At 36.1% G+C, this 27,872-nt stretch overlaps 2 protein-coding genes across 2 annotated transcripts in view; one reads left to right on the plus strand and one right to left on the minus strand.

The window, feature by feature from the left end:
* Positions 1 to 27,872, minus strand: part of LOC136252321 (uncharacterized) — a 300,257-nt gene that overhangs the window by 111,036 nt on the left and 161,349 nt on the right. The gene's annotated exons all lie outside the window — the stretch shown is intronic.
* On the plus strand, positions 2 to 20,968 carry LOC136252311 (mitogen-activated protein kinase kinase kinase 3-like). Its single transcript, XM_066044725.1, has 11 exons — positions 2 to 79; positions 7,170 to 7,401; positions 7,661 to 7,913; positions 8,033 to 8,091; positions 10,862 to 10,939; positions 13,336 to 13,461; positions 16,540 to 16,669; positions 17,528 to 17,598; positions 17,647 to 17,756; positions 18,625 to 18,789; positions 20,812 to 20,968. The coding sequence occupies exons 2-11, from the start codon at positions 7,192 to 7,194 to the stop codon at positions 20,864 to 20,866; spliced, it is 1,257 nt and encodes a 418-aa protein (XP_065900797.1). The 5' UTR covers positions 2 to 79; positions 7,170 to 7,191; the 3' UTR covers positions 20,867 to 20,968.

The raw sequence follows: 27,872 nt of genomic DNA on the forward strand, positions 1-27,872 counted from the left end.
AATTAGAATATGTAACACGTGATCAAGGAACATGATGCTGTGGTATTATCGATCGACCATTCGGGAGTAGACTGGTCAAGTATGTGGTAGTCTATATTGGTAATTTTGTTAAGGATGTATGTGTAGTCTCCGTCCCATCGATACGTTTAGTTGTGGCCTGATCCAGGTTAGTCTGGTACGTACATCGCCGACCTTTTAATTCCGCTAGGGCTTATAAATTAGAGAGATTATAAACTAGATTACAGTAAATACAATTCAGTTACTTTCATGCTCCAACATCTCTGCTGGCCTGAACTTAAAACTCGATGTAAGATATCCAGACTGCAGACATTTTACAAAGCACTTCACAGCCAAATTCCCTTATCTATTCCATCTAATTATCTTCCAATGATCAGAGAAACCAGGAAATATGATCAGCACCATTTCATACTCCCTACAACATCTACTACAGCTTACCAAAACAGTTTTTTTCTCCAGAACAGCTCAATACTGGAACTCGTTTCCACAATTCCTAATTATCTAAATGACTGACTCATTCTCAGTTATTGTTTCTAATTATTGTAATAATGTACATGTATGATATTTTTTCCTGAGCACATCAGCAGTGCTGGCTGCTCAGTAATAATAAATAAGTAAATAGTCGTATGCCCTAGCATGGCAAGGGTCTGTGATGTTCCAGACTAGGATTGATGTGAATGGTGGGAAGAGGGGAGGAGCTTCCATAGGCTCAACCCATCTATTTGTAAGAGCCCGAGTATAACTTGCTGAGCTGCTGACAATATTTTCTTGACTGTTGAAGACATTAGGCCACTTATTGTTTATATGTTTCAGATCCGTAGCCTGTGTTGTATAGTCTCACCACATAAATTTGGTCATGATTATGACATCATACATTCAAGTTTTCTTATTCTATCTAACTTACGTAGAGGAAAGGCCAGATGGACAGAAGACCCACCTCATGACAGTTTTAGTCTTAAGATAGCGGGGTAGTGATTAATAATACTCTAATAGAACATACAGTTAACTCTAATAGAACAGTCAAATGTTGTAAGGTTGTGGTGAATAATGAACCACCCGCCCACATTGTGGTGAATAATGAACCACCCGCCCACATTGTGGTGAATAATGAACCACCCGCCCACATTGTGGTGAATATTACCCGCCCACATTGTGGTGAATAATGAACCACCCACCCATATTGTGGTGAATACCACCCGCCCACATTGTGGTGAATAATGAACCACCCGCCCACATTGTGGTGAATAATGAACCACCCGCCCACATTGTGGTGAATAATGAACCACCCACCCATATTGTGGTGAATACCACCCGCCCACATTGTGGTGAATAATGAACCACCCACCCATATTGTGGTGAATACCACCCACCCACATTGTGGTGAATACCACTCGCCCACATTGTGGTGAATACCACCCGCCCACATTGTGGTGAATACCACTCGCCCACATTGATTTCCTGATCTGAAACATAAAATTGACAACAAGAGGTCTTATTCTAATTAATTCAGAAAAAGTTAATTATCACTTTATCACTCAAAGAAATTCTCATTGTAAAGACTCTAGCAGTAACTAAACACTCATTTCACCTCATTTTATCTCTCTTTATCTACTGCAGAATCACTTTATCTGTTCTCCTAGCTAGTCTCATGGTGGCTGACGTTAAAAAATGGACTATTGTGTACAATAAGTTTGCATTAAGGAATGTATCAGATGACGTACATGTTGTATAACTGCTATGCTTAGAGGTTTGGGCTTTTTTGACTGTTGGTTAGACATAACCAAACCCTAAAATCACTTCAGAGCAATTCCAAAGCCTTCTAGCAAGTTTCAGTGATTTTTTAAAACACTTTTCTACTAATTGACTGGGACTTAGTCTACCTGATGGATCAGTTGACACAATCCATTTCATGTTGATAGTGGTATAATACCATGGTATTATCAATTTCACGAACACAATATTGCTGCAGACACACGGTAGTGTGTCGTGTGGCCAAGAAAGCCAGCATGCCACACCGTGAGTGTATTTACAGGAAGAATTAAAGCATGATTTTCACGCGTACATAGCTCTGTGCTCCCCTATCAAATTAGAACCATTTTAATGCAGCAAACACCCTCCACTTTCAGCACCCCACATACTAAAAAATTGAGCAAGATTGCCTGACATAATCGTGAAATATGAGCAATCAAAAGTTGGCTCATTTTCTTATTTTTCCCCTTCTTTGTTTAGGGGGATGGGGGGGACTTGAATTATTCTTTTCTCACACTTTACAAAAACCATTATAAAATGGAAAAGTGGAGCCCAATTTTCTTGACCTTTGGTACACTTTAAGAACGCATTGCAACACAACCATGTACCAAGTTTGGTGCAAATCTGATAAATAGTCATAGAGCTATGGACGATGACTATTTACAATGTAGGCCTTTCTTATTTGCATTAAGAAAGGCCAACTTGTTGTCAGGCCAACTTGTTGTCACACCTACAGGGTAAACGACACATGGGAATAGCTTTAAAATTAGTATTCGTATAGGTTAACCATCATAGCTGAAATGTTTTGTGGTTTAAAGGAATTGCAGTGACAGCTATAGAGTTACAAGGCAAAAACCAATTGCAGGTAATACTGTAATGATAAAAAGGTGCATGAAAAAAAGAAAACTTAGCAGTGTTGAAACAAGTAACTTCCATACTGAACACCCAAATCCTTAACCACTGAGCCACTGCTATCTGGCTGTTCACCTCACTTAATTTCTACTTTATAAATAGAAATTCTAGCTATACTATCATACTTGTTTCACTGCCCATACAAAAGACTTAGTAACAGTGAAATTTATCCCATATTTCACTGACAGCAGTGAAAATTTGTAATTGCAATTTCATTGGCTAGAATTTATGTAACAATGTAGCGCTAAATAGTGTTGTCTCATGTTTAGTATATAGTGACAAATTCCGTATGTAGCAACAGTGGTTATGCACAGCATGTGTATACACAGCAATTATAAAATTTGTTACACATTTTAGGATTTTATCTTTTAATTCAATTACCACTATAGTGCTATGACTAGACAATAAATATCTAAAGTTACTGATGAATACTTCCTGAGAAATATCTTATAAAACACTCTAATAATGTATTCGTACCTATACTTAAAACGTTAATCTCCTACTTATCATATTACAGCTGCATAGCTCAGTGAATTTCCACTGTGCCTTCTTACACACACATCTTCCTCCGCAACATCTTGAACTGTTACAGCCACATTTCACCAAGCTTTTGAGGCCACCGGAAGGGTTATCCAAACAGGAGACCACTTATTTTCTTCAGTCAATTTCCAGGCAATGTCTGCTGGATTTGGTAGACTTACATGAGCAATGTCACTGGTGACCCAAATTCCAGCTTGGTAGGAAACTCATCTATAGTGTTGCAGTAAAGCATCTTGGGTTAGTGGAATTGATTCCATTGTCTTGTTTTTTGACAAAACAACTCTCTTCGAGCTTCATTATTTCCATTACTAACTTTTTGGATCTTGTTTGGTATGCACATTTAATCCAAGGTAAAGATGCATAGGTGGTTCATAATTCAGTGAATTCCAATATTTACCAAATTTTGCTTCTTATTGTCACTAATCGTCTTACAATTGAAAAGGAGAAAGCTAGGCTATAGTTAAGCGTGGTTGTGAATTGGTGGAGTCTTGATCCATAATATCACCACCTCTAAGAAATAGACTGACCAGTATTTTAAGACTATTAGGCACAGATGCTTGTTGAGAGCCTCTTGGAAATGAAGCATTGAAACCAGTAGATGAAAAAATTCATTACGGACAATTTGTGTCAGAATAATCAAGGTGTCTTCTTGATGGATGGTCTGTAGCTATAGATGTCTTCAGCATTTGTTGAATGCCTTGCTCAAAAACAAGGATTACATTTTTACCATCAATTTGTTCTTGAGCACTAGGAAAATGACTTAAAACCATTTCTTTAAAATGGTTATTTTGTCGATTCCAAGCATCTGCAACCTTCTCTTGTACATTTGGTGAAATATGCAAAACTTGAAACTGAATATTCCATTTTCTAAGGATTTCTCTACATGGGTGATCAACTCTACAAATGCTCTTGCTTCAATTCTGTACGCTGTTTCTCATCTTCACTACAGCTTTGATTTTACCTTAGGAAGGAGCGATGTCTATTTCTAAGCGTGGTTAGGCAAGACAGATGCTATTTAGCTTCAACTGCTCTGAGGTTACCGCCACTAATTCTGGTTAGCAGTGCTGTGTCTTGTAATTCTGTGGCCATTCTTCTTACATTGTCATCGGCATCAGATGTTCTAAACTCATGTAGGTGACCATCATTCTTTGCGCAATAAATGCATTTGCAGTTCTCCAGAGATTGACGTTAAGATGAGATCGTTTCTGTGTCACATTTTCACTGTCAACATTTTCAGTGCACTCCCGTTTTCTTGCTCTTTCAAATTTGCTGTCATTGAATTTTAGGTAGCATGATTTGTGCCACTTTGCTTGATATGCCTCAAGTGCTTCCACAGTAATATCTTCTCCAAAACTGAGTGGCATGGGAAGTTGCTTCAATCTTTTAAATTCACTTACATTTGTCAGAATAGAAGCACAAACTTTTGATTTATCACCGTCATTTGTTGCATTTAAGGGACATCTGACTGCTTCATGAGTGCTCTTCTGAAAAATTATACAAAGTGTCCAATCCATGACAATAGCTCATAACTAAACTGTACAAGCAACTGCAAACTCTTGTAATTCATAGGCATCTAGTAATCTTTACCAAACTAAATTACAGGCATGCTGTGTACATTCGCTATTCACATACTAAAAGAAGGTTACATGACATCACATGACATCACACACTTATGAATAGCTTTAGTTAATTCATAATAGCTTTTTAGTGTTCAGTGATGTGGCAATATATATACATGCATGTCCTATTGAGACAACCAAAGCAACTCAAAGCTATAGAAATAGCAGTAAATATACTTAAAGCTTGCTCAGACAAGTTGGTAAAGAGTAATGTATAGCTATGTGGCACTTAACAGCACTAAATGAAGCAAAAGATTAAAAAATTTTAATAATACAATCAGACGTAAATATTTCAGATTTCATGCATATTTGAGGGTGGCTCCTACCTTGAAACAACAGTTAGGGGTGTATACTAACTCCATGCAAAAAGTGGTACTTTTGTCTGCTTGGTTCCCAAATACTTTAAAATTGAGGGTAAGCAACCGCGCTAATATGTATATTTACAGTACAAAAAGAAGTGAAATGTATACAAAAACAGCCAAGCTGTAAGACAAGATTGCAGCCTTCAAAAAAGCTTGGGTGAAAGAAGTTGTGAAATCAAAGGTGGCGGCCATGAACTAGATGTTAATGATAATAAAATTCTAATAATGACTTTGTGCATTAATAAAATTTATTATTAGCAACACTCCTTTGATTTTACACCTTTTTCACCCAGGCTTTTTGAAGGCTGCAACCTTTTTGTACAGCTTGGCTGTTTTTGTGCGAATACTTTTCAACCAGAGACATACCTTTTCACTAATTGCAGCAGCTACAATGTACACATCGTTTGTCCTCATTAGTGTCTCAATTCTTTCTCCATTACCACACGCAAGTGTTATTTGTAGCAACACATGATGGCCACTACGCACATTATACAGGACTTAAGAATTCAATTATTATGATTTGTAGAAATTCCTATTGGTAGCCTCATTTTGATTTTGCTGTTCCAATTAATATTTCAACCTTAATAGCCTTCTTTTTCTTTACTTGTAATATTTCATACAGTAGACTTTCGTTAATCTGTACCCTTGTTTATCTGAAACTGAAAATGACTGTTTTATTAAAGTTTTGAGTATGGGTGTATGTTCTATTAGAGTATTTCAACAGAGTTCTGTATTTAAATGTATGGGGTTCAGTTATCTGAACAATTCACTTATCTGATCATTTTTATCATCACCTAACAAAGGAGTTCAGATAACTGAGCATCCACTGTACTAAGTTAGTCAACAAAATAAATTATTGACTGCTCTATTAGAGTATATTGATCTTATACTGTAATTGTTAAACTACCATTTTTATCGGCATACAGACTAGGGATTTAATTTTTATAATCCACTCATAGATCACCTAAAATTATTGTTTCTCTTTGTAGCAGCTGTTGTTAACACCCCTTTGACAAGTCACAAGTTTTTTAGTTGCAGTTAGCACTGTTCTACTAATTATAGTTCTTGTACAAGACCTTGTATTAAGGTAGCACCCCTAGCCTTTATTTAGGATATGATCTTTTATTTGAGCTTGGCTTTAATACAGTAATTTCTCACAACTTAAGACAATAATTGCTTCAAGGTGTCAAAATAAGTTCCCTCCAGCACAACTGACTTTATGTGGCCACGTTTTTCAGGCTCACACCTCCAGCGCTCACATTGATGTCCTAAAGCTCATTCTCTTGCAGTGAATGAGCGTATTACAGTGATTGACCATAAAAGGTATTTCAACACAAATTCTTACAAGGTGCTCATGGAAGTGGCCACTTTGAATGTTATTTCAGTGACACATGAATTTTTATGATACTATTAGCTGTAAATTTGTTTTGATAGCAAAGTAAATCATGTTGTTGAAATTTGTTTTTACCCTAGTCACATTTAAATTTTGTAGATTCTGAGATCCCACAAATTTAACACCCTTGTAGCTTATTCACTTCACTACTCATCCCATTTACATGACACGTTGATCGATATAGTGCATTTTGTGTACCATATATCTATCACCATCAATAACGTTAACTCTGACTCCCTGTATTCACAGGCTTTAGCCTTCTCACAGGTCCCTAGTGGGATATCATTTAATAATAATTGTTTGATACGATACTGTATCATGATAGTATAATGAAGTGGTCATGGCTAGTTATCACTGGTACTACCAACCATGTCAGTTAACCACTATGATGAGTTCACTAACGTTCTGTGAATGAAACAATATCCTCTTTGAGGCTTAAAAAGATAACTTTTTACTCTAATGGAGCACTCAGTGACTGTTCTATTAGAGTATTTTGACATTATTGTCTAGGTGTAATGTTGTATCATGATACTCATTTACTATCTTGATATATTGCTGTATTGATATGTATTGCAGATCCCTAACATCCTCATCTAATATGGCAGTGTCAGCTCCTCCACCTCACCAGTACATGAAGGTGTTGAGAAAAATGTCTTCTAAGATCATTGCAGTTCTACCCATAGATGAACTCCTTCCTTATATGGTTGATAAGTTATCCAACAGCTTGTTATCACACCTCAACACTATCAACACATCCAGGGAGGATAAAGTGAAGTATTTACTGGATAACGTGGAGGAGGGGATTAAGGTTAGGAGTATGGGAGCTATGCTCAATTGTTCATTATTTTATCCTTAAAGCAGACATAATTATTAAACATCTTGTTTATGTATATTCTCAAAAAAATTCTATCACAAGGAAGCTGTTTTTTGTTATATCTACTTATGTTTAATCTTGACTGTATTTGTATAATTAAGCTATAATATTGTTTCAAATTGCTCGATTACCATATCGATATTCTTAAAATAATTTACCCATATTTTCCCATATTTTCATACCCCAAATCAAGGTTGGGGATACTCACCAATTTGATGTACTACTACAAGTAATGGAGGAATATGCTATAAGAGTTAACCACAATGAAGTGATGAAGTTGATAGAGGATGTTAGGTCATTACTAGTTTGTGACAATGATGATGATGATGTGGTTACCATGCCAACACCAGAAGGGACTGATGAATGTTCAGCTGATAATGTTAGATCACAACCAACCTCAGTTCCCATGGCTACAGTAGAAACACAAACTACAGATGACACTGATGGTATGTCTGTCTTTTAGTGTGTCTGTCACACTGTAGTAGCAAGTATGGCTCATAATATGCTATCCTTTATACAATCAAGGATTGTGTGTGTTAAATGACTACATGTTCATTTCTTATAGCTGTGGTTCCACAAAACTGGACAAGAGGTACAAAATTGATGAACGATGGATACCATAAGGTAAACTACAATATGTGCTGCTCAAATGCAATGTCGTCTTGCGAGAGTGCAAGCCATTAAAAAAAACACTGCTAATTAAAGAGTGTGGCACATGTTTTGCTCACAAGTATTCATCCCATTTAATTTTGGATGAATACTCATGAGCAAAACAGATGCCACGCCCTTTAATCAGCAAGTTTTTAATGCCTTGCACTCTTGTGAGACGAGCGGTACTGTATCTCATGATTTCATCATGGGATAATATTGATGTCTGTGTGTATGTCTAACTATATAGTACTGTATGGTAGGAGTCATAAACATTGTAGCTTTCATGCCCAAAATACATTATCACTTAAAAACTAGCTTCTCAGTTTTCCTTCACAACAGCTTGGCAGATATGTATTGGTATATCAGTACACCAACCTCTACACTTATGTAACAGCCTGGCATCTGCAAGCAGGTGCATGTGATGTCAAAAGTGTTACACATACCAGACATAAAGTTATTTATAGCAATGAAACTTGTATTTCACCATTATTTACACCCACTTTACCATCTATAACAAGCAGTATGTTAACAATTAAGTGAGTAGAATTGTCACAACAATAGGTCCTATTCCCTTGATGCAATAAATCAAAAATCGAATTGTGAGTTTAAATATTAGAAACATTCAAATTATTTGCATTTATTCTTTCAAATATTTGAATCCTAAATTCTATCCTATATGCACTAGCCCACTTCTTTCTTCACGACCACATAGGTCTTGATTTGTGGCTACACATAATGAATTCCTTATACTGACTAAACGTTACACGTTTGTTATTCATGTATAGTGACTATAACTATAAAATATTTTCCTTAATTCTGTGTGATAACTGGATTGATTGCAAAGTTGCTTCTTGTACTGTTCTTTATCATTTGCACAGTATCACTATGTGATGGGCAAATCAGTAATAATTAATTGATAGTCAGGCACACATTCAGATACAAATTAATTCATTCCTTTTGGTGTGACCTCATAAATCACAACAATGTTGCAAAAATGTAAACGAATTTGTCAATCAAGTGGGATCATAGACAATGAAACAAATAAGGTCACTCAACAGGAGACATTTGGACAACGAGCTAGAACTGCTACTATCCCAATAGCCAGTAGTAGTATTATTGTACTAATAGTTATTGTTGAGCTACTTATGAACTAGTGATCACTTCAAAATTTGATCAATACTGCTAGTTGTGTATTAATTGATGTGTAGAAGGAAGTCGAGGATTACACAAAATATTGATTTCAAAATGAAGTAGGGTTCCAGCAATAAAACGTAATGAAACAAGAGTTGATAGTATGTAGCTGTGAGGGAAAACATTCTGTTGTGATATCAGAAACAGACTAGCTACAAGGCTATGTTTCTAGTATTATTATTATTATTATTGTTATTATTGTTGTCCATTCATAAGTGTGTAGTATGATGTTTACTTGTATTACATGTTGTTTATATTATACCTGATACATGCTGTAAGGCCCAATGGCACAGCCAAGTGGATGAGCATGTGCTCACCCAAAATTTCTCCGTATTGCTACAGGTTTTTGCAATTGAATTCGGCGACTTTGCAATTGAATTCGTCCCGTTTGCAATTGAGTTCGTCGCTTTTGCAATTGAATTCGTCCCGTTTGCAATTGAATTCGTCCCGTTTGCAATTGAATTCGTCAGTTTTGCAATTAAATTCGTCCCGTTTGCAATTGAATTCGTCGCTTTTGCAATTGAATTCGTCGTTTTTGCAGTTAAATTCGTCCATAACAAGAATGGCAGCTGGAGCAAACATGAAAACATGATGTAGCAGCTGCTACAAGAACTTGTTCAAGTACAACAGTAGTAAACAACTCTTTATAAGGCAATAATTCTTCCTCGACAGCCTCTCCAACAACATTCCAAACTCTACTACGCCATTTTCGATGGGTGTGGTCACTCGCGAGCAAGCTAATTAACTTGTCAGACAGCTATCAACTTCGCGTACTACCAGCTTCAATTACCTTCTAGTGTCTCAAGTGTAACTCTCCAAGGCATAAATAGTTCATCTCTTAATGAACGGGTTGGTTTCTTGGAGCCGTTTTGTTTATGACGAATTGTAATGCAAACGTGACGAATTCTATTGCAAAACCGATTAATTCAACTGCAAAAGCGACGAATTCAATTGCAAAACCGATGAATTCAATTGCAAACAGGACGAATTCAATTGCAAACGGGACGAATTCAATTGCAAAGGCGACGAATTCAATTGCAAAAACCTGTAATAAACGAGAGACAGAACAGCACATATAGTGTATACCTTGCTAGGAATTTTTGTTGAGAAAACACTAGCTGAGTACATCACATGTTCCCAATAGTCTACAGACTTGTGGTTTAGTGGGTAACATCACATGATCACTTTTTGAAAAAAATAATAAGGTGGGAGAATGAGATGAAATGAGCTGTACAGTAGCATATTGTTATCTAGCTACTGTAGGAACATGTACATACATATTGGTGTGCTCACCATATACCCATGCCAAAATTAACAAATTAAAGTTTTACTGGCTAATTTTGCTACATGTTGAACAGCTACTTGGTAAATAAAATTGGCAATTTCCTTGAATTTGCCAAATTGGTAAACTTTAGTTTTATCAAGCATTATCATTAACATTATAGTACACTTGAGGTGAAGTATTTTAGACATGTTGGATTTTGTTGGTTCTACTGTATGTACTTATGTGATAACATGATCATCACACATGACTATCACATGATTACCACAGGTATTCTTGTGTCATGATACCAACACTGGACGTCATCTAATGGTGAAGGAGATTTGTGTGTCTGACAACATGAACCGGGTATTGTATTTGTAGTGTTGTGTATCTAGCTACTGCGTCTACTGCATCTATCACCTCAATCATAGTACGTGAAATGACAGTAGCTGTTACTGTATTACTTCATGCTAACAAATCATAAACAACCACCAGGTTTCTTATCTGAGAAATTAGTTAATATAGTATCAATCACATCATGTGAAAAAAATTATACTCTCCTAGGAGGGATGTATTTTGATAAACACCTCCATAATTTTTCATTAATGCATTCCTGAACACTGTTATAAAAGTGCTATGTTCCATTTATATACCTTCTCTGGGAACATACGTACTTTGGTAGCAGAAAAGCTTTGTTGAGTCGCAGATAATAGACACCCCTACCTGGACTGGAAGCACATGTATAGTGTTCATATAAAACTACACGACTATCTGTGTTTCACTCCTATGATTTTGAAACATTCAAAGATGTCTGGATACAGCTCAGTTGCTTTAACTAGTAAGTTTAGTAGATCGTTTCTTGGGTGGCGATTAGCCTGCTACTGGTATAGGCACTTTCCATATAAAAGTATTTGCACATGTTTGTGAAATTGGCAGGGTGAACATGTCTAGTTTAAGGCTGGTACTTATTAAATAAATGCAATGTGTAATGGTATGTGTTTCATGGTATTTGCTCTAGTTTTGTCAAGTTCACAATTTCCATCTCTCGTATCAAATTTTTGTGCTCGTCAAACTTCTAGCTAATACACATCAGCGTTGAAGCCGGGGTCATCCGGGTCAACCGGGTCACATTGTGTCCCGGTCATCTGGGTCAGACCCGCTTTACAAATTATCCGGGTCTGATCCAGATTGGATCACAAATTGTTTAGTTGGACGGTACTGAAGTGTATAAATGCGTAATAGTCAAGTCCTAATGCAACTCAGCTTCTTTCGTTAGCCACATCCACTTATCGGATAACTGCCTGCAACCATACGTGCAGCCATACTCACTTATCAACTATAGTGCAGCCATGCCCATTTATCAGTGACAGGTATGCATGAAACCATGTTCATACCTCCCTGCTGGCTTATGTGGAGCCACGTCCACTAATCGATTGTTATTGTACAAGATAGGTCAAAGCCAGTTTCTTTTGTGAGCCACGCCCACTTAATATTGGAAATGTGTCATACTTTTAATGATTGTGATGTGTTAGGTATGCACAAAGCCACACCTACTTGCAGGAAACTTATTTTGCTTATTGCAAACTTATGTGGAATCATGCCCACTGACTACCATCGTTAAGTATAGATACCCTCGTACTTAACGTGCTAGTCAACCCTCAAAACGTAGCAGTTGGCGCACGCCTCACATTAAATTAATCCTGGTCACATCCGAGTTGAATCTAGGTCTGACCCAGATTGCTAGGGTCATCCGGGTCAACAGTAGTGACCCAGTTTTAACACTGATACAGATCAGTACACCCACTATGAATAGGCCAAACGTTATATTCCATAGCTGTATATTTACCGTATATGACCGTATAGAAGCCCGGGCGTTTATTTCCTATAAATCATTTTTGACCCGGCGTTTAAACGAGACCGGCGTTAATTTGGACCCGGGCGTTTATTTCTTACTAGCCACTCGATGAGAATGACAGGTGCCAGTACAAGTACCTACGAAATATGAAATCCATAGCCCATCACGTATTTGGACTCCTCTGCTGGGTGAAACATTGGAAGTCGGGTGGAAAGATGACAATGACCACGATAAATACGCTATGGCCATCACCAGAAGAGAAGGCATAGTCAAACAAGACAAGACATCATAAGACTGGTGACGAGACATCACTGTATAGTTAGCAGCTGACACGAGTTTAGAACCCCTTTCAGTGCATATCATTAGCACCCCGGCGTTTAAATGAGCCCCGGCGTATATTATGACAGTCCCCTAGCTGTACCCGGCGTATATTTGAGCCCCTGCGTGTATTTGAGCCCGGCTTTAATACGGTCATATACGGTACTACTCACCAGTAAGCAGAACATGTGCTTATAAAATATACTCCCGGTACTGTGTACAGTAAAAGGGGCACAAAGTGCAGATAGATTAGGTGAACCTTAGAAGTTTCCAATCCAGTTTGGGATGTCTATTATTTGTGGTTGAATTAAAGGACAGTTGGCCAATATGCCATTGTTTTTATACCACTACTATTGTAATATTCTAATAGAACAGTCAAAATTGTAATGACAGTAGTGTTCTCATTCTTTTTTTATATTGTGAACCATATAAAAATAATGCAATGTGATATTTATTCCACGGTACATACTGTGCTTTACACCTGTCAATCCCTATTTTTTTCTATGTCTACATAACTGTCCAACTATCTACTACTTTCATGTATCTATCTGTTTATTTATCAGTATACCTAATCCATCTATTATTATAGGATGTACAAAGAATACAGACAGAGATTGAACAGTTAAAGAAACTACAACATGATCACATAGTAACATATATTGGTACAACATACCGTGATAGAGTCATCTGTGTATTTATGACATATACACCAGGAGTGAGTACATGCTATGTAACATTGTATGTATGTGTGTATAGTGAGTCAGGTAATATGCTTTTATTAATCCCAGTTTTATTCTTTTTATAGCAATTCTGTTTATCTTATTCCTGAACTTATTCCCGCAGTAATTCCTGAATTCAAATTACATGTTTTTCTTCTGCGACTGTAAAATGCAAATGCTAGTAAGTATAAATCTCAACCAGCGTTGAAACCGGGTTGGGTCACCCGGCTCATCCGAGTCAACCGGGTCACATTTTGTCTGGGTCATCCAGGTCAGACCCGCTTTAAAAATTATCCGGGTCTGACCCAGATTGGATCACGTGTGAAGCAAATTGTTTAGTTTGACGGTAGAGAAGTGTATAAACATGTCATAGTCAAGTCCTGATGCAACTCACCTTCTTTCATGAGCCACGTCCACTTATCGGACAACTGCCTGCAACCGTACATACAGCCACGCCCATTTATTGGTGATATTAAAGTCTACAGGTATGCACAAAGCCATGCTCATGGCTGCCTGCTGGCTTATGTGGAGCCACACTCACTAATCGATTGTTATTGTACAAGATAGGTTAAAGGCAATTTTTTTGTGAGCCACGCCTACTTTATATCGGAAATGTGTCATGCTTTTAAAAATTATGGTGTGTTAGGTATGCACAAAGCCACACCTACTTGCAGAAATGTATCTTGCTTTTTGCAAACTTACGTGGAGTAATACCATTGTTAGTATAGACACCCTTGTGCTTAACGCGCTAGTCGGCACTCAAAATGTGACAGTTGATGCATGCCTCACTTTAAATTTATCCGGGTCAGTAGGTCATCCAGGTCAACAGTAGTGACCCAGTTTCAACGCTGATCTCAACCACAAGATACTCTAATAAATGGTACTTGGTGACTGTTTTATTCATAAATTTATATACTATATTAGAGTGTGTTGCTAGTAGTGTTCTAGAGGTGTCTCCAAGAGTGTATTTATTTTATTGCATGTACATACAGTATCTTTCTGCCCTTAAACAACCAGAACAAGTTTCCATGCTGTTAATGGTCAGAACTGGGTGACCAAACTCCTTAATGATATCACTGCAATCAGCTGAAGTCAGCTGAAGTTTTGCTATAGAAAGGAGGAGATGACAACCACACCCCCTAATCTCTTGCACAGCTCAATTGAGATAAGCAGTGAAATCAATTAAGATAATCTAATAAAGTAATCAAAGTTTTATATGTATATCATACTGTAGCTATACAAAAATTTTATAAAAATTTTAATTAATAGAGAAGTAGGATTCTAGCAATAAAAGTTAGTGAAACAAGATATATGAATGATGATAGTTATTGCTACATACTGTGTATAGCTATGTCCCTACTTTGGCACTGAACAGATGGTAACTTTCCAATGTAGACATTTTGCCACATACTGTAGCTACTGTATCATACAGTACAATAGTACTGCATAGTAGAGACCGCAAAGGAGTAGGCGTGGCCCATGTAAAAACATCACCCAAAACTAGCCTCACTTTTCTCAGATGACAATGAGGCAAAACTAAATCCAAACAGGTATTCAGATCGGCCTAAAATCCTTTCAACAAATTGTTACGGGAATTTTAAAAAAACATTATTTAACAGAATTTTCTAGCGACTGACTGACTGACTAACTGACCGATGCCTTCTGACAAGCATAACTCGACAATGGCTAAGGCTATGGCAGCACATAAGGTTCCTTTTGGAATACCACAGTATGTACAATGCATTCGTCATGGACTTACCAGTGTCCTCCTTTGTGTCCCATTCATCTTTGCTGACAGCAAAAGGTGTTGATTTGCGGTAGCACGTGATGACTTCCTTTCGTAACAGAAATTGTCTGTATTTTCATAGCGTAATTTTGGAATCTGTCTATTATTTACATTAAAAAGTTAAACAATCTTGAGTAGTTAGTGCATGATATTACATTAATCACAGTAAGAAGTGTTGTATCCCTACTGTGCTCAAGATACCATAATGGAAATACACAGTAGGGATATAACACTTTTTATTGTTTTACTGTGATTTAAATCGTGCACTACTCCAGCTTGTTTCAGTACTTTTTATCGATATGCTATGGTCCTTACTCCGGTTGAAAATTCCAATTTTTTATGTACTTGTGTACTAATAGTTACCATCATTTATTATTGCTGGAACCCTACTTCATCATTAAATTATGTAATTTTAAATTGCACTAATTTTTTAATATTTTTTTTGCAAAGCTACAGCATATATAGACGTGTGACTGTGATTGCTTAGATTGAGCTGTGCAATAGATTAGGGATGTGGTTGCCATGTCTTGTTTTATATAGCAAAGCTGGCTGATTGCAGCTATATTACTACTGGTTGTGGTCACCCAGTTCTGACCATTAAGGGAGTAGCTGATCATTTAAAGGTATATAGACATCTGATCATTTATGATTATAGGTGCAGCTAGCTACACTTATCTACACTCTCTTACAGTAGCTTAAGCGAAATAGTAATTATAATCTTTAAGAAAGTATAGTGATATGATAAATCAACTCTTTGGTATGATTTCCTTGCATGCATGAAGATGACCATGTCCTTGAAGTTAAAAGGAAAGGTAAAGCACAGAAGAGAGACACTCGTCAGAACCAGAAAAAGTGCATGATGCACATTAGTTTGTTATTGTGGCATGACTTAGTGACTGTGTGCTGCTTCGTTTGACTTCTAACCTTGCAACTGTGGTCAGGCAGATAGGCAGACCAAAAATTGGATTTTTGGCAATTTTTTTTTGTAAAAACTCAATAGTTAGCTTTGTGTATGTTTTCTTGTGTATTTGATGTTAGTCTATTCTGTAAGGCTGATGTTGTCACATGTTGTATGTTGTATGATGGTTGTTAATGGCTGCTAGGATTTTAGTGGCTGTTGATCATGTTGAAGGGGAGCTCTACCGAGCTTTACTGCCCTGTTTGATAAAAAAAAATTGAAACTATTCCCGACTCTTTTTACAGCCTAGTATTCCCAACAATTATTCTCACCCTTAATTTTTGCTCCACTCATAGTTTTGTAAGAATATTACCTTATTTTCTGTTACAGTGTACATTACGTCAACAGTTGAGGGAACGCGGTCCAGTGAGTGAAGAGACTGCTAGGAAGTACACAAGACAATTATTGGAGGGAGTTAGTTACCTTCACAATAATGATATATTACATGGAGGAATTACCAGTTAGTGCTATTAGTAGTTTACTAACGTCATATGTTAATGTGTAGTGATACTGTTAAATCTTGCTGCTTAGTGAAATCATCTTTAATGGGACTGCTTCAATCATTATAGTAGCCAACTGGTGATGTCATGTTGGATATATGTACGCCTAACCTTAATACTTGTAAATAAGTATAGTGACCATGTCAAGTAGGTAGTTAAGGTGTATTTCGTGAACTCATTAATAAGACCACCTCATTAAAGTGACTATGTCAAGTAGGTCCCAAACATAGCCAAGGTGTACTTCATGACCTCATTAATAAGACCACCTCATTATAGTGACCATGTCAAGTAGGTCCCAAACATAGCTAAGGTGTACTTCATGACCTCATTAATAAGACCACTTCATTATAGTGACCATGTCAAGTAGGTCCCAAACACAGCTAAGGTGTCCTTCTTGAACTCATTAATAATACCACTTTATTATAGTAACCATGTCAAGTAGGTCTCAATTATACATCGTTAAGATGCATGTAGATAATGGTTTCATTAATAACATCACTTTATAGTGGTCATGTCAAATATTTCCTTCAACATGATAGACAATAATGAAATGCAGTGCAATAGGATGTTTAGTGAAGCCTATCATTGTTATTTTCATAACACATTGAGCTGATAAAGTGGTAGTGTGTAGTTGTGAGGTAACAAAGTACTGTATGTTTAGATTTCCACAAGTCAATAGGTGATCTTTCTAATAGAACAGTCACTTATGTACAACTTTTAGTTAGCCCTACCACTCCAATATTACTATCCTTGTAGTACTTCACTATGAGAATCTGTTAATGTTCATGCCATAAAGTGGTCCATACCTCCTTCACTAGGTAGAAACATCATGATAGGCAGTGATGGTGATGTGCAGTTGGCAGAGTATGGACTATATGGACCATTACAAGTAGGTCTCACCTCATCAATAATTCACACTAGATAGTACTCACTATAGCCTATCAACACTACGAGGGAACGTTGGGGAGCTGATGACTTCTGGTGTTATGTGGCCCCTGAATTGATCAAGGGTGAAAGAGTACTAGTTAAGCTTAAGGCTGATATCTGGTAAGAGAGTTAATGGTACGTGCATACGTATGTAGTAGTAATTAATTAATTACTGGGATAGGCTGATAATATCTCAGGGAGCTGAAACATTACAGTTTCATAGAAAAAATATGTGCAATAAAATTACTGTTATAATACTAAACTATGTATAAATACAATAAAGCAGGTCTAGCCTCAATTGTCAGCATCTTGAAAGTCAGCTTTAATTGTCTGGTAAGGATAGCAAACACTTCCATCATAAGAGAGTAATTATATATATAAATTTAAGGATCTTTATATTACACGCTCTGGACTACTTTGACATTCTACATACTTCCCACTGAAGCCATAGTACTGTTTACAGACTTCCTCTGCATAAAATGTGACCAGATTTTACATACCAATCCAAATCACATATCAGGCAAAATCAAACTAACACCACCAATTTTAAAGTTTATTTCTTGCCCACACCACTACTACCCACCCTTTGTCCCTTTGTGAGCACTCATGATACTACTTTGTTCATCAGATGTTCTTATTTGGTAGGAAACTCTCTCTCAAGTAGCTACAAGTCCTGTAAGATAATAGATTGATACATTGTTGTGTAAATTTCTTTGAATCCTTTTAAAACCGTTCAACTCGAAACTTCTAATGTGTGATTTGGAACGTTTTTCCAAAATTCAGTTGCAAATTAATTTCCACATCTTAATCTGATTTGGTCATGCACTAATCCAAACCTTCACTGTAAGTGTAGCTCTTATAGTTGTAGTTGTGTTATTGTAGTATAGTTGCTAGACATTAGAAGATGCTTTGTATACACAGTGTAAATGTTTTATGTGCCATTCACATGATTAATGATGTCAGTGTACCTACTTGTGTACCTCACCAGGAGTATTGGATGTACTACAATGGAGATGTTGACTGGTCATCCTCCTTATCATGATTACAACTTAATGGCAGGAATATTTAAAGTAGTTACTGAGCCGATGGTAATTGACCTTCCTCCTCAGTGCTCTGATCATGCTAAGGATTTTTTACAGTCTTGCTTCATACAGTAAGGAGTATGTAATGTTGTTTGACTCTATAGTACTGTACATTGATTAATACCTGCATGGGTGAAAACCCAACTAGTTTGTATAATGTTGTTTTTGCAATTAATCACATGAAATACTGTAGCTAATTCTGTTTTTTTTTTCATCGTAAAACAATTAACAATTTTCTTATGCAAAAATTATACAAAACTTTGTTTCTCGAAAGTATTTTTACACTGCTAACTAGAAAGTTTCCAAGCATTAAATGTGTTGACTACTGCATGCCTTTAGCTGATACTATGGGTATTGGCTATAACATTCAATTAAGGTAAAATAAGCATCAAGAATGTGGCTAAATTGTTGTTGTCCCACTGTAGCTACCAGTGCTGCAAAAGATTGAGATACTGTAATAAAGTAGTCCCGTGAAATAATTTTGGTTCAGTGTAAAGCATGCGAATTGAAATCATATGAAAATATTTCACGATAATTTTATTATGAATTTTTTTTACATGAAAATGGAGCATTTTATGGTGCAAGGTATGCTGCAAAATGGTTTTGGAATTATAGTACTAGACAGTTTGGGAAAAGCAAGGAAATTGATTTGTACAGAAAATATACAGGTGCTTACTACAGGTGCAGCCATAATTTCAATTTGCATTTGTCTACAGAGTTGGGATTGGCAAGATATAGTTTTAACCCTGTAGTCACTTATGCATATATGTACCGTATATGACCGTATAGAAGCCCGGGTGTTTATTTCCTATAAATCATTTTTGGCCCAGCGTTTAAACGAGACCGGCGTTAATTTGGACCCGGGCGTTTATTTCTTACTAGCCAGTCGTTGAGAATGACAGTTGCCAGTACAAGTACCTATGAAATAAGAAATCCATAGCCCATCACGTACATAAACCCATTTGGACTCCTCTGCTGGATGAAACATTGGAAGTCGGGCGGAAAGATGACAATGACCACGATAAATATGCTATGGCCATCACCAGAAGAGAAGGCATAGTCGAACAAGACAAGACATCTTAAGACTGGCGACCAGACATCACTGTATAGTTAGCAGCTGACACGAGTTTAGAACTCCTTCAGTGCATATCATTAGCACCCCGGCGTTTAAATGAGCCCCGGCGTTTATTATGACAGTCTCCTAGCTGTACCCGGCATATATTTGAGCCCCTGCGTGTATTTGAGCCCCTGCGTGTATTTGAGCCCGGCTTTAATACGGTCATATACGGTATGAAGGCAGTTTTACTGAAGAAATCTTGTTTATGTCTACCACATTGTAACAAACAGACATTACACGCATACTGTTTGGGCTACAGAAATGAAATAAAGATCGTTGAACTATCCATGAGCAGGTGAATACGATGTTGTATAGTTTTAATCGATTTGACTCTTCCTTCTCTGAGTAATGGCTGGATAAAAACTTGTGTATTATTTTTCTTTGTAACATGTGTAATTTACGGTTTTTAAAAGTTTTATTACTCTCAAATACGTGCTTGTGCAAACTAGGCAGATTTTTGCTGATACAATCACATGAGGCTGAAACTTTCAACAGTCGATATGTGACCAGATTTGTGAAAAGGTACCTTTTTCACACATAAAATTTGACCCATTTTTTCAAATACCAAACGTTATAACTTTTGTATCATTGCAAGCATGTGTCTGCAATTTTCCATGATTATGCCTACATTAGTTGGTAACATTTTGATACAAACAGAAAGTCAATCAGTGCAAGGAGTCAACAGTTATGACATTTTGTTTGCTGGTATGTCAAATGTGTGGAAAAGGTACCTTTTCGCAAATCCGGTCACATATGTTTTTCCCTCAAAGAAGTCATAAAAGAAAAAGAAAAACTAGTTTGGTTTTTGCTCAGCAGGTATATTATGTGTTTTAGTGTGGTGGTTTCTGTAGTGAGACAGTTTACAGAATATTTCATGTGCAGTTTCTTTTCACTGCACTTCTCTGTTATAATGAACTGCATTTATACAAGAGTTTATTGTGTACTGTTATTATTTGTTGTAATTGGTTATAAATAGTGAAATTCAAGACAGACCAACTGCATCAAAACTGCTGGAACATCACTTTGTGTAAAGAGATATTTTTATATCATGTATATATCTGTATTGATGTACATCAGATTGTAATGTGTTTATTTCACATCTTATACTCATCAGATATAATTTGCTGTGAAGACAGACCACTGTGCTCTATAAATATTCTAAGTGCACACTTCAAAGTGTATGTTTATAGAATAATACCGACAATTACACTATTGTTATGACTCAAAATGTATGCAAAATATAGCTGAAATTTTAACAGCCCATTCATTTTCCCTCCAACAACAAAGAAATCATAAAACAAATCTTAAGTTCGAGAAAATGCAAACTAGTACTTAGCAGGTTACATATAATTAATGCTGCCCAGGTTCAGTCATGGGTGTTTTTCCTCAAACATTGCTATGAACCAGACCAAATAGTTCATTTGAATGGGTACCAGTCAAATTTCGAAATGGAGTTTTGTGGTGTTTACCTCCAACACGCGTTTCACAAAAATCTACTTGCTCTTTCACATCATAATCAAAATTGGATACAAGTTGTTTCAAACAAAGCTTTTTAAGGCTGTTCTCACCAAGGTGCCCATAGCGATTGTGCCAAAGCGTGCTTTGTCTATGGCGCTCAGTTGCTGGTGTTTAAAGTGTTTGCAATCCAAATAGTACAAGCTACGTACCTAGTTTATTAGCTACTGCTATAGGTTTGCCCCTTTTGTTCAGTATTCTGCTAATTAAACAAAATTAATTTGCCAGCTTCTGAGGCCTTGATTACACTTCGCAAATTGTATGCAAGTTGTGATACACAAAACATTATGTAAATGGAACCTTTAGGTCATCCCATTTGTAAATTTCAATTGTAACGTGACAATTTCTTTGCCTATTGCTTCTGTATTATAGGGTACGACCATCCCCTAAGGTTACTTCTTGTGGTTTCTTGAACTGGTCATTGTGTTCAAATAAGCTTTAGTTATTGCACATGACTGGTGGCTCCAGAATCAATTATCCAGTTGCTTTTAGATTCTGAATTAGCTGAGAGAGATTGAGTGACCACCAGTGCATCATCATCACTACTGCCTTGTTCCACTATGGCTATGTTAGGCTTGTGTTTTTCTCCTTTTTTGGTTTTGAAATCAGACTTTTCTTTCTTCTCATTTGTCAGCAGCAAACTTACAACAGTTACATTTAAAATGGCCTGGCTTTCCACAGTAGTGACAATTAAATGATGCTGACTCCCCTTTTTGTCAACAAATTTTGATTGTGATATTCGTGCTTTGTTATGATCTCCTTCAGTTTGCATTCTTCATGCAACAGGCGCTCTGTAACACTTTCCATATTTGGTGCATGCACAACCATTATATCAAAGGAATCTGGAAGGCTAGCCAGAAAATGTACTACACAATATTCTTCCAATACAGGATCTCCTACTACTGATAGGGTATCAAATATTTCAGTCAATGCTTTAATGTACCCTTGTACAGATCCTCCTTCCCTTAAACGATCGGTGAGAGTAGAGCTATATCGCAGTTCAAGTTTATTTTCCAAGGTTTTTTTCTGAAACTGGTCTGCCAATTTCTTCCAAACAACAATTGGATTTTCCAGCTCTCCAATAAGATAAGCAATGAATGATCAATAGCCAACACAATTATTGCTAGTGCGTGATCTGTTCTTGCCATAAATTCTGCATACTTTTCAGCATCTTGTACAGGAGCTACTTCAGTTCCACTCACAATGCCTTCTTTGATAAACACCATTCGACAATGTATTTTCCAAGTGGGGTATATAGTTAACCCAGTTTAATGGAACAATATAGATACAGCTGCTTTAGCCTCTGCCATGGTGCTTCAAACACTAATTGGAGAGACAGGAGTCTAGGACCATAACTTGTTGGATTTGATACCAGTTCAAACAAAACCACTAACCAGCAAACAACTTAATACAAAGCACAATAGAACAATATACAAAAAGTAAGTTATACTAACACTTCACACCTGAAGCTGTATTATTACCTAATGCATGATGAAAACTTACAAGACCAAGGTGTGCTATAAATGCAATGACCAAAAACCAAACTGTACAACTACTAAAAAGGTGTGCTAAAAATAAATATACAATAATAGTGTGTCACATAGTGTACAAAAAAAAACCAAAAGTGTATTTACTCAACAAAATATGTTCACCATGAGTAACTTTTATTTGTGGTATATCTAACTTTACATTATAGCCTAGAATGAACTGTATATCAATGAATATGTCACTAATATGAGTCATTTAATAATGATGAGGATGAGTGTTAGTGTTATTAGTGTATATCGGATCGATATCGGTTAATTCTGTTGCTTAATAATTATTGGCAGTTGGCTAATTTGGGTAGCGGTGCAACACTAATTTATTGTTAGCTAACTTTATATCCCACAATCAAAAGTGAGAGGAGGTTTTATATACAATTTGAAAACTTTATAAAATCAGGTATGTTTAAAGTATTAAAATACAGTATGTAACAATTATTGTGAATATGTGTCACAGATAGATTAATGTATGTTATTACTAGTAATAACTGACTCGTTAATTATTGTAAAAACAAACAAACAAATATTTTATGACAAGAGTTAATTTTACAATGGATGGTTAAAATAACCATGATGGCAAGGCTATTTCAAACACTTAGCTAGAGGTTGAAGAGACTAGTGCTGCACTGATAATCAGTTCAATAATTGGTATCAGGTCAATATTGGCTACTAGCTGATTAATCGGTCTTAATTAAATCAAAGCCGATGTTAATCTCCACTGCGCTGTGTAGCATAATGATATGGGGGAGGCTAGACATAAGTTATTTGGCAATTAATTAAGTTATGTGTTGATGGTTTAGCAGTGACTACAAGCCATTCCCATAATAAAACTGTCAGGTTATAAGCCATGCCCAACAGTAAACTGATGTTTTAGGTTTCTATGTAGTACCAGTCACTTGTCTCAGCTGTATAGCAGTAGTAAAATATTCTTAAAACCTGTTTACCATGAGTAACTTTACTTGTGGTATATATCTAACTTTCCATTTTATAGCAAAGAGTATAATTATAATGTGGGAGATATGCCCTTGATGTTAGCCTAGAATGAGCTGTATATTAATGCAATGATTATGTCACTAAAATATGAGTCATTTAATAATGATGAGGATGAGTGTTAATGCTATTAGTGTATATCGGATTGGTCATTTGGTATCGGCTGATCCTGTGTCTTAATATCGGATATCGGAATAATCGGTTAATTTGGATATCGGTACAACACTAGAAGAGACCATGCGACATCTGGGTAATACTAGTTAAAGTAAACAAGTACATCCTTGGATCATCACTACCAAAAAATCAATTGGTACCCAAAATTTGGGTCATTTATATACCTATTTGAATTTACAGTGTGAAGTGAAACTTGTACCAGTCACCATACTTCACAGTGAGTATTAAAACTGAAGTACATTAGACTACATAATTATTATGCATACATGCCATGAAGACAATTTAATATTGATTATACTTCATGTGCTGGGATTATACTATAAGTTGAGAGTCTTTGCTACCCTTTTATACATGCTTGTGGGAATTATGCTCAAAATTTTCATCATTAGTCTATTCAGAATTTCTCCAAAGAAGTGTCATATCTTAATTAGCTTTATTTTCGTTGTTCAATAATTTTCGTATGCAAAATTTGTATGAAAATTTCTTACACGAAAATTTTTACTAAGATCAAACTACTCTAATAGAGCAGTCATTCACGTAAATCATACAAAAATATTTTTACACGAAATTTTTATGTTTTGCACGGAAATAATTAAAGCTATTTACATTTTTTTAATATTACCCCAAAATTTTTATTCACTGGTAATTAAATATTACAGCAAGATTTTGAAACAGTAAAAACTGCGAAATCTAGCTGTTTCGATTCATCAGAAAAGTTAATTTTGCTACAGTAGCAAGATGCTTAGTGACTAGTATAATGAACTATTCCACGCTGATTGTTCTATTACAGTAAGTGACTGCTCTATTAGAGTATATCATTATGAATTTTGTTCATCCTGAGTTGAGTACATCAAGTCTTTTGAAATGTCTAGACAATGCTGCCTCTGCCAACTAGCTTCTAGAAACATTTTCTGGCAAAAGATTGTAAGGAGTGGAACACTCATTAGGTTAAGTAGCTGCTTATATCAGTTGTATCTTATGTATTGTTTTCCCTTTCCTTGCCATGCCCACATTGGTTCCATTCGTGGTCCTATTTACGGTCGCATGTTGTCCGAGGACTCACATTTTTTGTTGTTGGTCTCCATACACCTACTGGGGATTTGACATCCATTATCTTGCCCCACCCCTGGGGCTTTAATTTGACATGGCAGTTTGATAAACCAAAAATTATTTTACTAGGTATAAATCAAACCCATATAATAAATCCCTCTTTTGAGGTGGAGACAAAGTTTGGTTTTGACAAGCTTCTTAGCCCCAGTACTATGGAATTTGACACTAGACTTTGCCAAATCCCCTGTTTCCCCACCCTACCCAGGGGGTGGAACATGACATCGATACGTGCATTATTTGGGCATATTTCCTGCATTCTTACTTTGATACAATTCTACCTCTTGATTATGTTTCTCTGTTTATTATTATTAGGAATAGTAGTGCAACCGGACATAAACTACCAAAAAGCTAATTTCATGTTTTTATTTATCACTTCAGATCTACACTAGATATATATCTAATTCTGTTTTGTATCCTCATATATCTGTACCTATTTGTACACAGGTTACGATGGCAAAAACCACAATTGATTTTATGGTTTTTAGTTTTTTCGTATATAGTTTTGAGTTTGGAAATAATTTTTGTAAGTGATGAAAGCTCTCATTGGGCCCAACATTTTAGCAGTATATACCAGAATGTTTTAAAGAAAGTTACAGCAATACTATTTTGTGATTTCCATAGGGTTTTTAAAAAACGTATCTTCTGTCACATAGTTGAAAATTTCTGGAAGAAGATAGACTTGCCTAAAATTGGTAGTATGGGTTTTGTGATTTTTCTTTTTAGTTTTTGTTTTATGGCATCGTGAACTCAGATTATGGATTTCTCAGTTACATTTGTGTTTAAAACTACTATTTATAAGTGTGCTCTGAGATACTGCAAATATGTATAACCACAATAAAGCAGTAAACTATGAAATACTATACATACAGTGAACATCGTAGAATCCATCTAGTTAAATATAGAATAAATGCGTACGGTCATTAAGTCATTTACGACGAGGTTCCATTCCAGCTAGTGTAAAGCACAGTGATGTCACTTTTGATATAGGTATTTCAACAACAATTGCAAACAGCACAGATAAGCTGTATGACACTACCACAGTGAATATCCACAACATGTTGAACACAGTATCTGTAAATATCAAACTTGTCTGAAGTGTTCCCATTATGTAATAGATAATGATCAAATGAAATAAGTATGCTCCATAAGACAACCGGACTAGTGGATCCCATCCAGGCCAAGACAGAACACTATTCACTGCTCCTGCACAGCCAGTGTTACAAAAAAAGATTACAATGGAAATGCCAATACTCCAAGCTAATCCTGAAAACATTAAGAAAGTTACATTCTCCCATTGGGTAAAAAGATGAGTGCCATTAAAGTCTTCAATAGTTCCAAACAAGGTTGTCCGACATATATACACAGCTAAAAGCCAAGAATACATGCATATTAAATACTTCAAAGAAGATTTAATTGGCAGATTGGCTATGCTGTATTTTCTGTAAAGAATGTAGCCTAACATAATACCAATTAAATATGGATTAGCTCTGAAGAATGGTTGATGTTGTAACCCTTGCACCTGGTCTTCACAGTGGGGTCTGGCATATACAGCAGCCCAGTAATCATTTTTGATAGTGACAATTCCAATAGTAGCTGTACATCCAGCTATGCAAATACAAATAAGAACTATTCCTATTAATGGTGCATAATATAGACTCAAAATAAATATTGGGGAGAAAATAAAGAGCTGCACATCAGTACCAATAAACCAAGTAGGGTTAAGGCAAATATCTCTAGGAGAAAGTTGGCTGTTAATAAAGAGTAAATTATGCCACCAGCTTGAGTGGCAGGCTATTGAATCTTGCAAATGCCACATGGGACCTTGTGAAAAATGCACAAACAATTTGTAATTCACAAAAGTGGCCAAGTAAAGCAGTGGTGCCAAACGAAAGTATCGATTCAGGTAAAAGTACAATAGTCTAAATTTCTTATGTTTCTCAATGTCTTTGAATGTTAGATAAGATGACAGTGTAGCACTTACAACCAAGAATGTATCCACTGCAAAAGTCGTGTTCATAAACAGCTGATTGAATATTTTAGAAGAAAAGACATTAATATCAAGGTACTGTGGTGTGTTTTGACTCAGCTTTGGATAGAAGAATGAAACACATATGTAAATATGAGATCCAATGATACAAAAGTTTGATAACAATTTCAAGCAACCTACTGCCTTAACTGCTGAAGTTGACTGCTTTGTAGAAAAAAGATTAGGAACTGTTTCATACAAAGAAAATGCCAAACTGAAATTTCTAAAACACAGTTGAGTACTGGATTTTTCTGGTTCATTTTCAATTTTATTGCAACCTTCTAGGTTATATAATGAATACAATTGCCAAAGAAAATCTAAACAGGTTCCTAGTATTACAAAGCCTATCAAAATTCCACAAATCATTATGAGACATATTGAACCTGCATCAAATTCTTCATCAGTTTGTGGACAGAATGCAGGGGAATTACCAGTACTGGTTAACTGTATACTACTAAGTGATAATATTCATCATTGACAACACCAATGCAAATTCATTTGGAGAACATGCTGAAGGATAACATACTCCAACCTCAATGTCACTGCTGGACATGCTAATATTTAATGGTACAGGACAGTCTGAAGAATAACACACTTGAGACTCTGATGGGTCATAAAATACAGAGATGTTCATTTGCATTGTGTATATACAATAGTTTGTTTCACCCACCACTGTTTTCT

The sequence above is a fragment of the Dysidea avara genome, chromosome 1 (assembly GCF_963678975.1).
Source record: "Dysidea avara chromosome 1, odDysAvar1.4, whole genome shotgun sequence".
Taxonomy (NCBI): Eukaryota; Metazoa; Porifera; class Demospongiae; order Dictyoceratida; family Dysideidae; genus Dysidea; species Dysidea avara.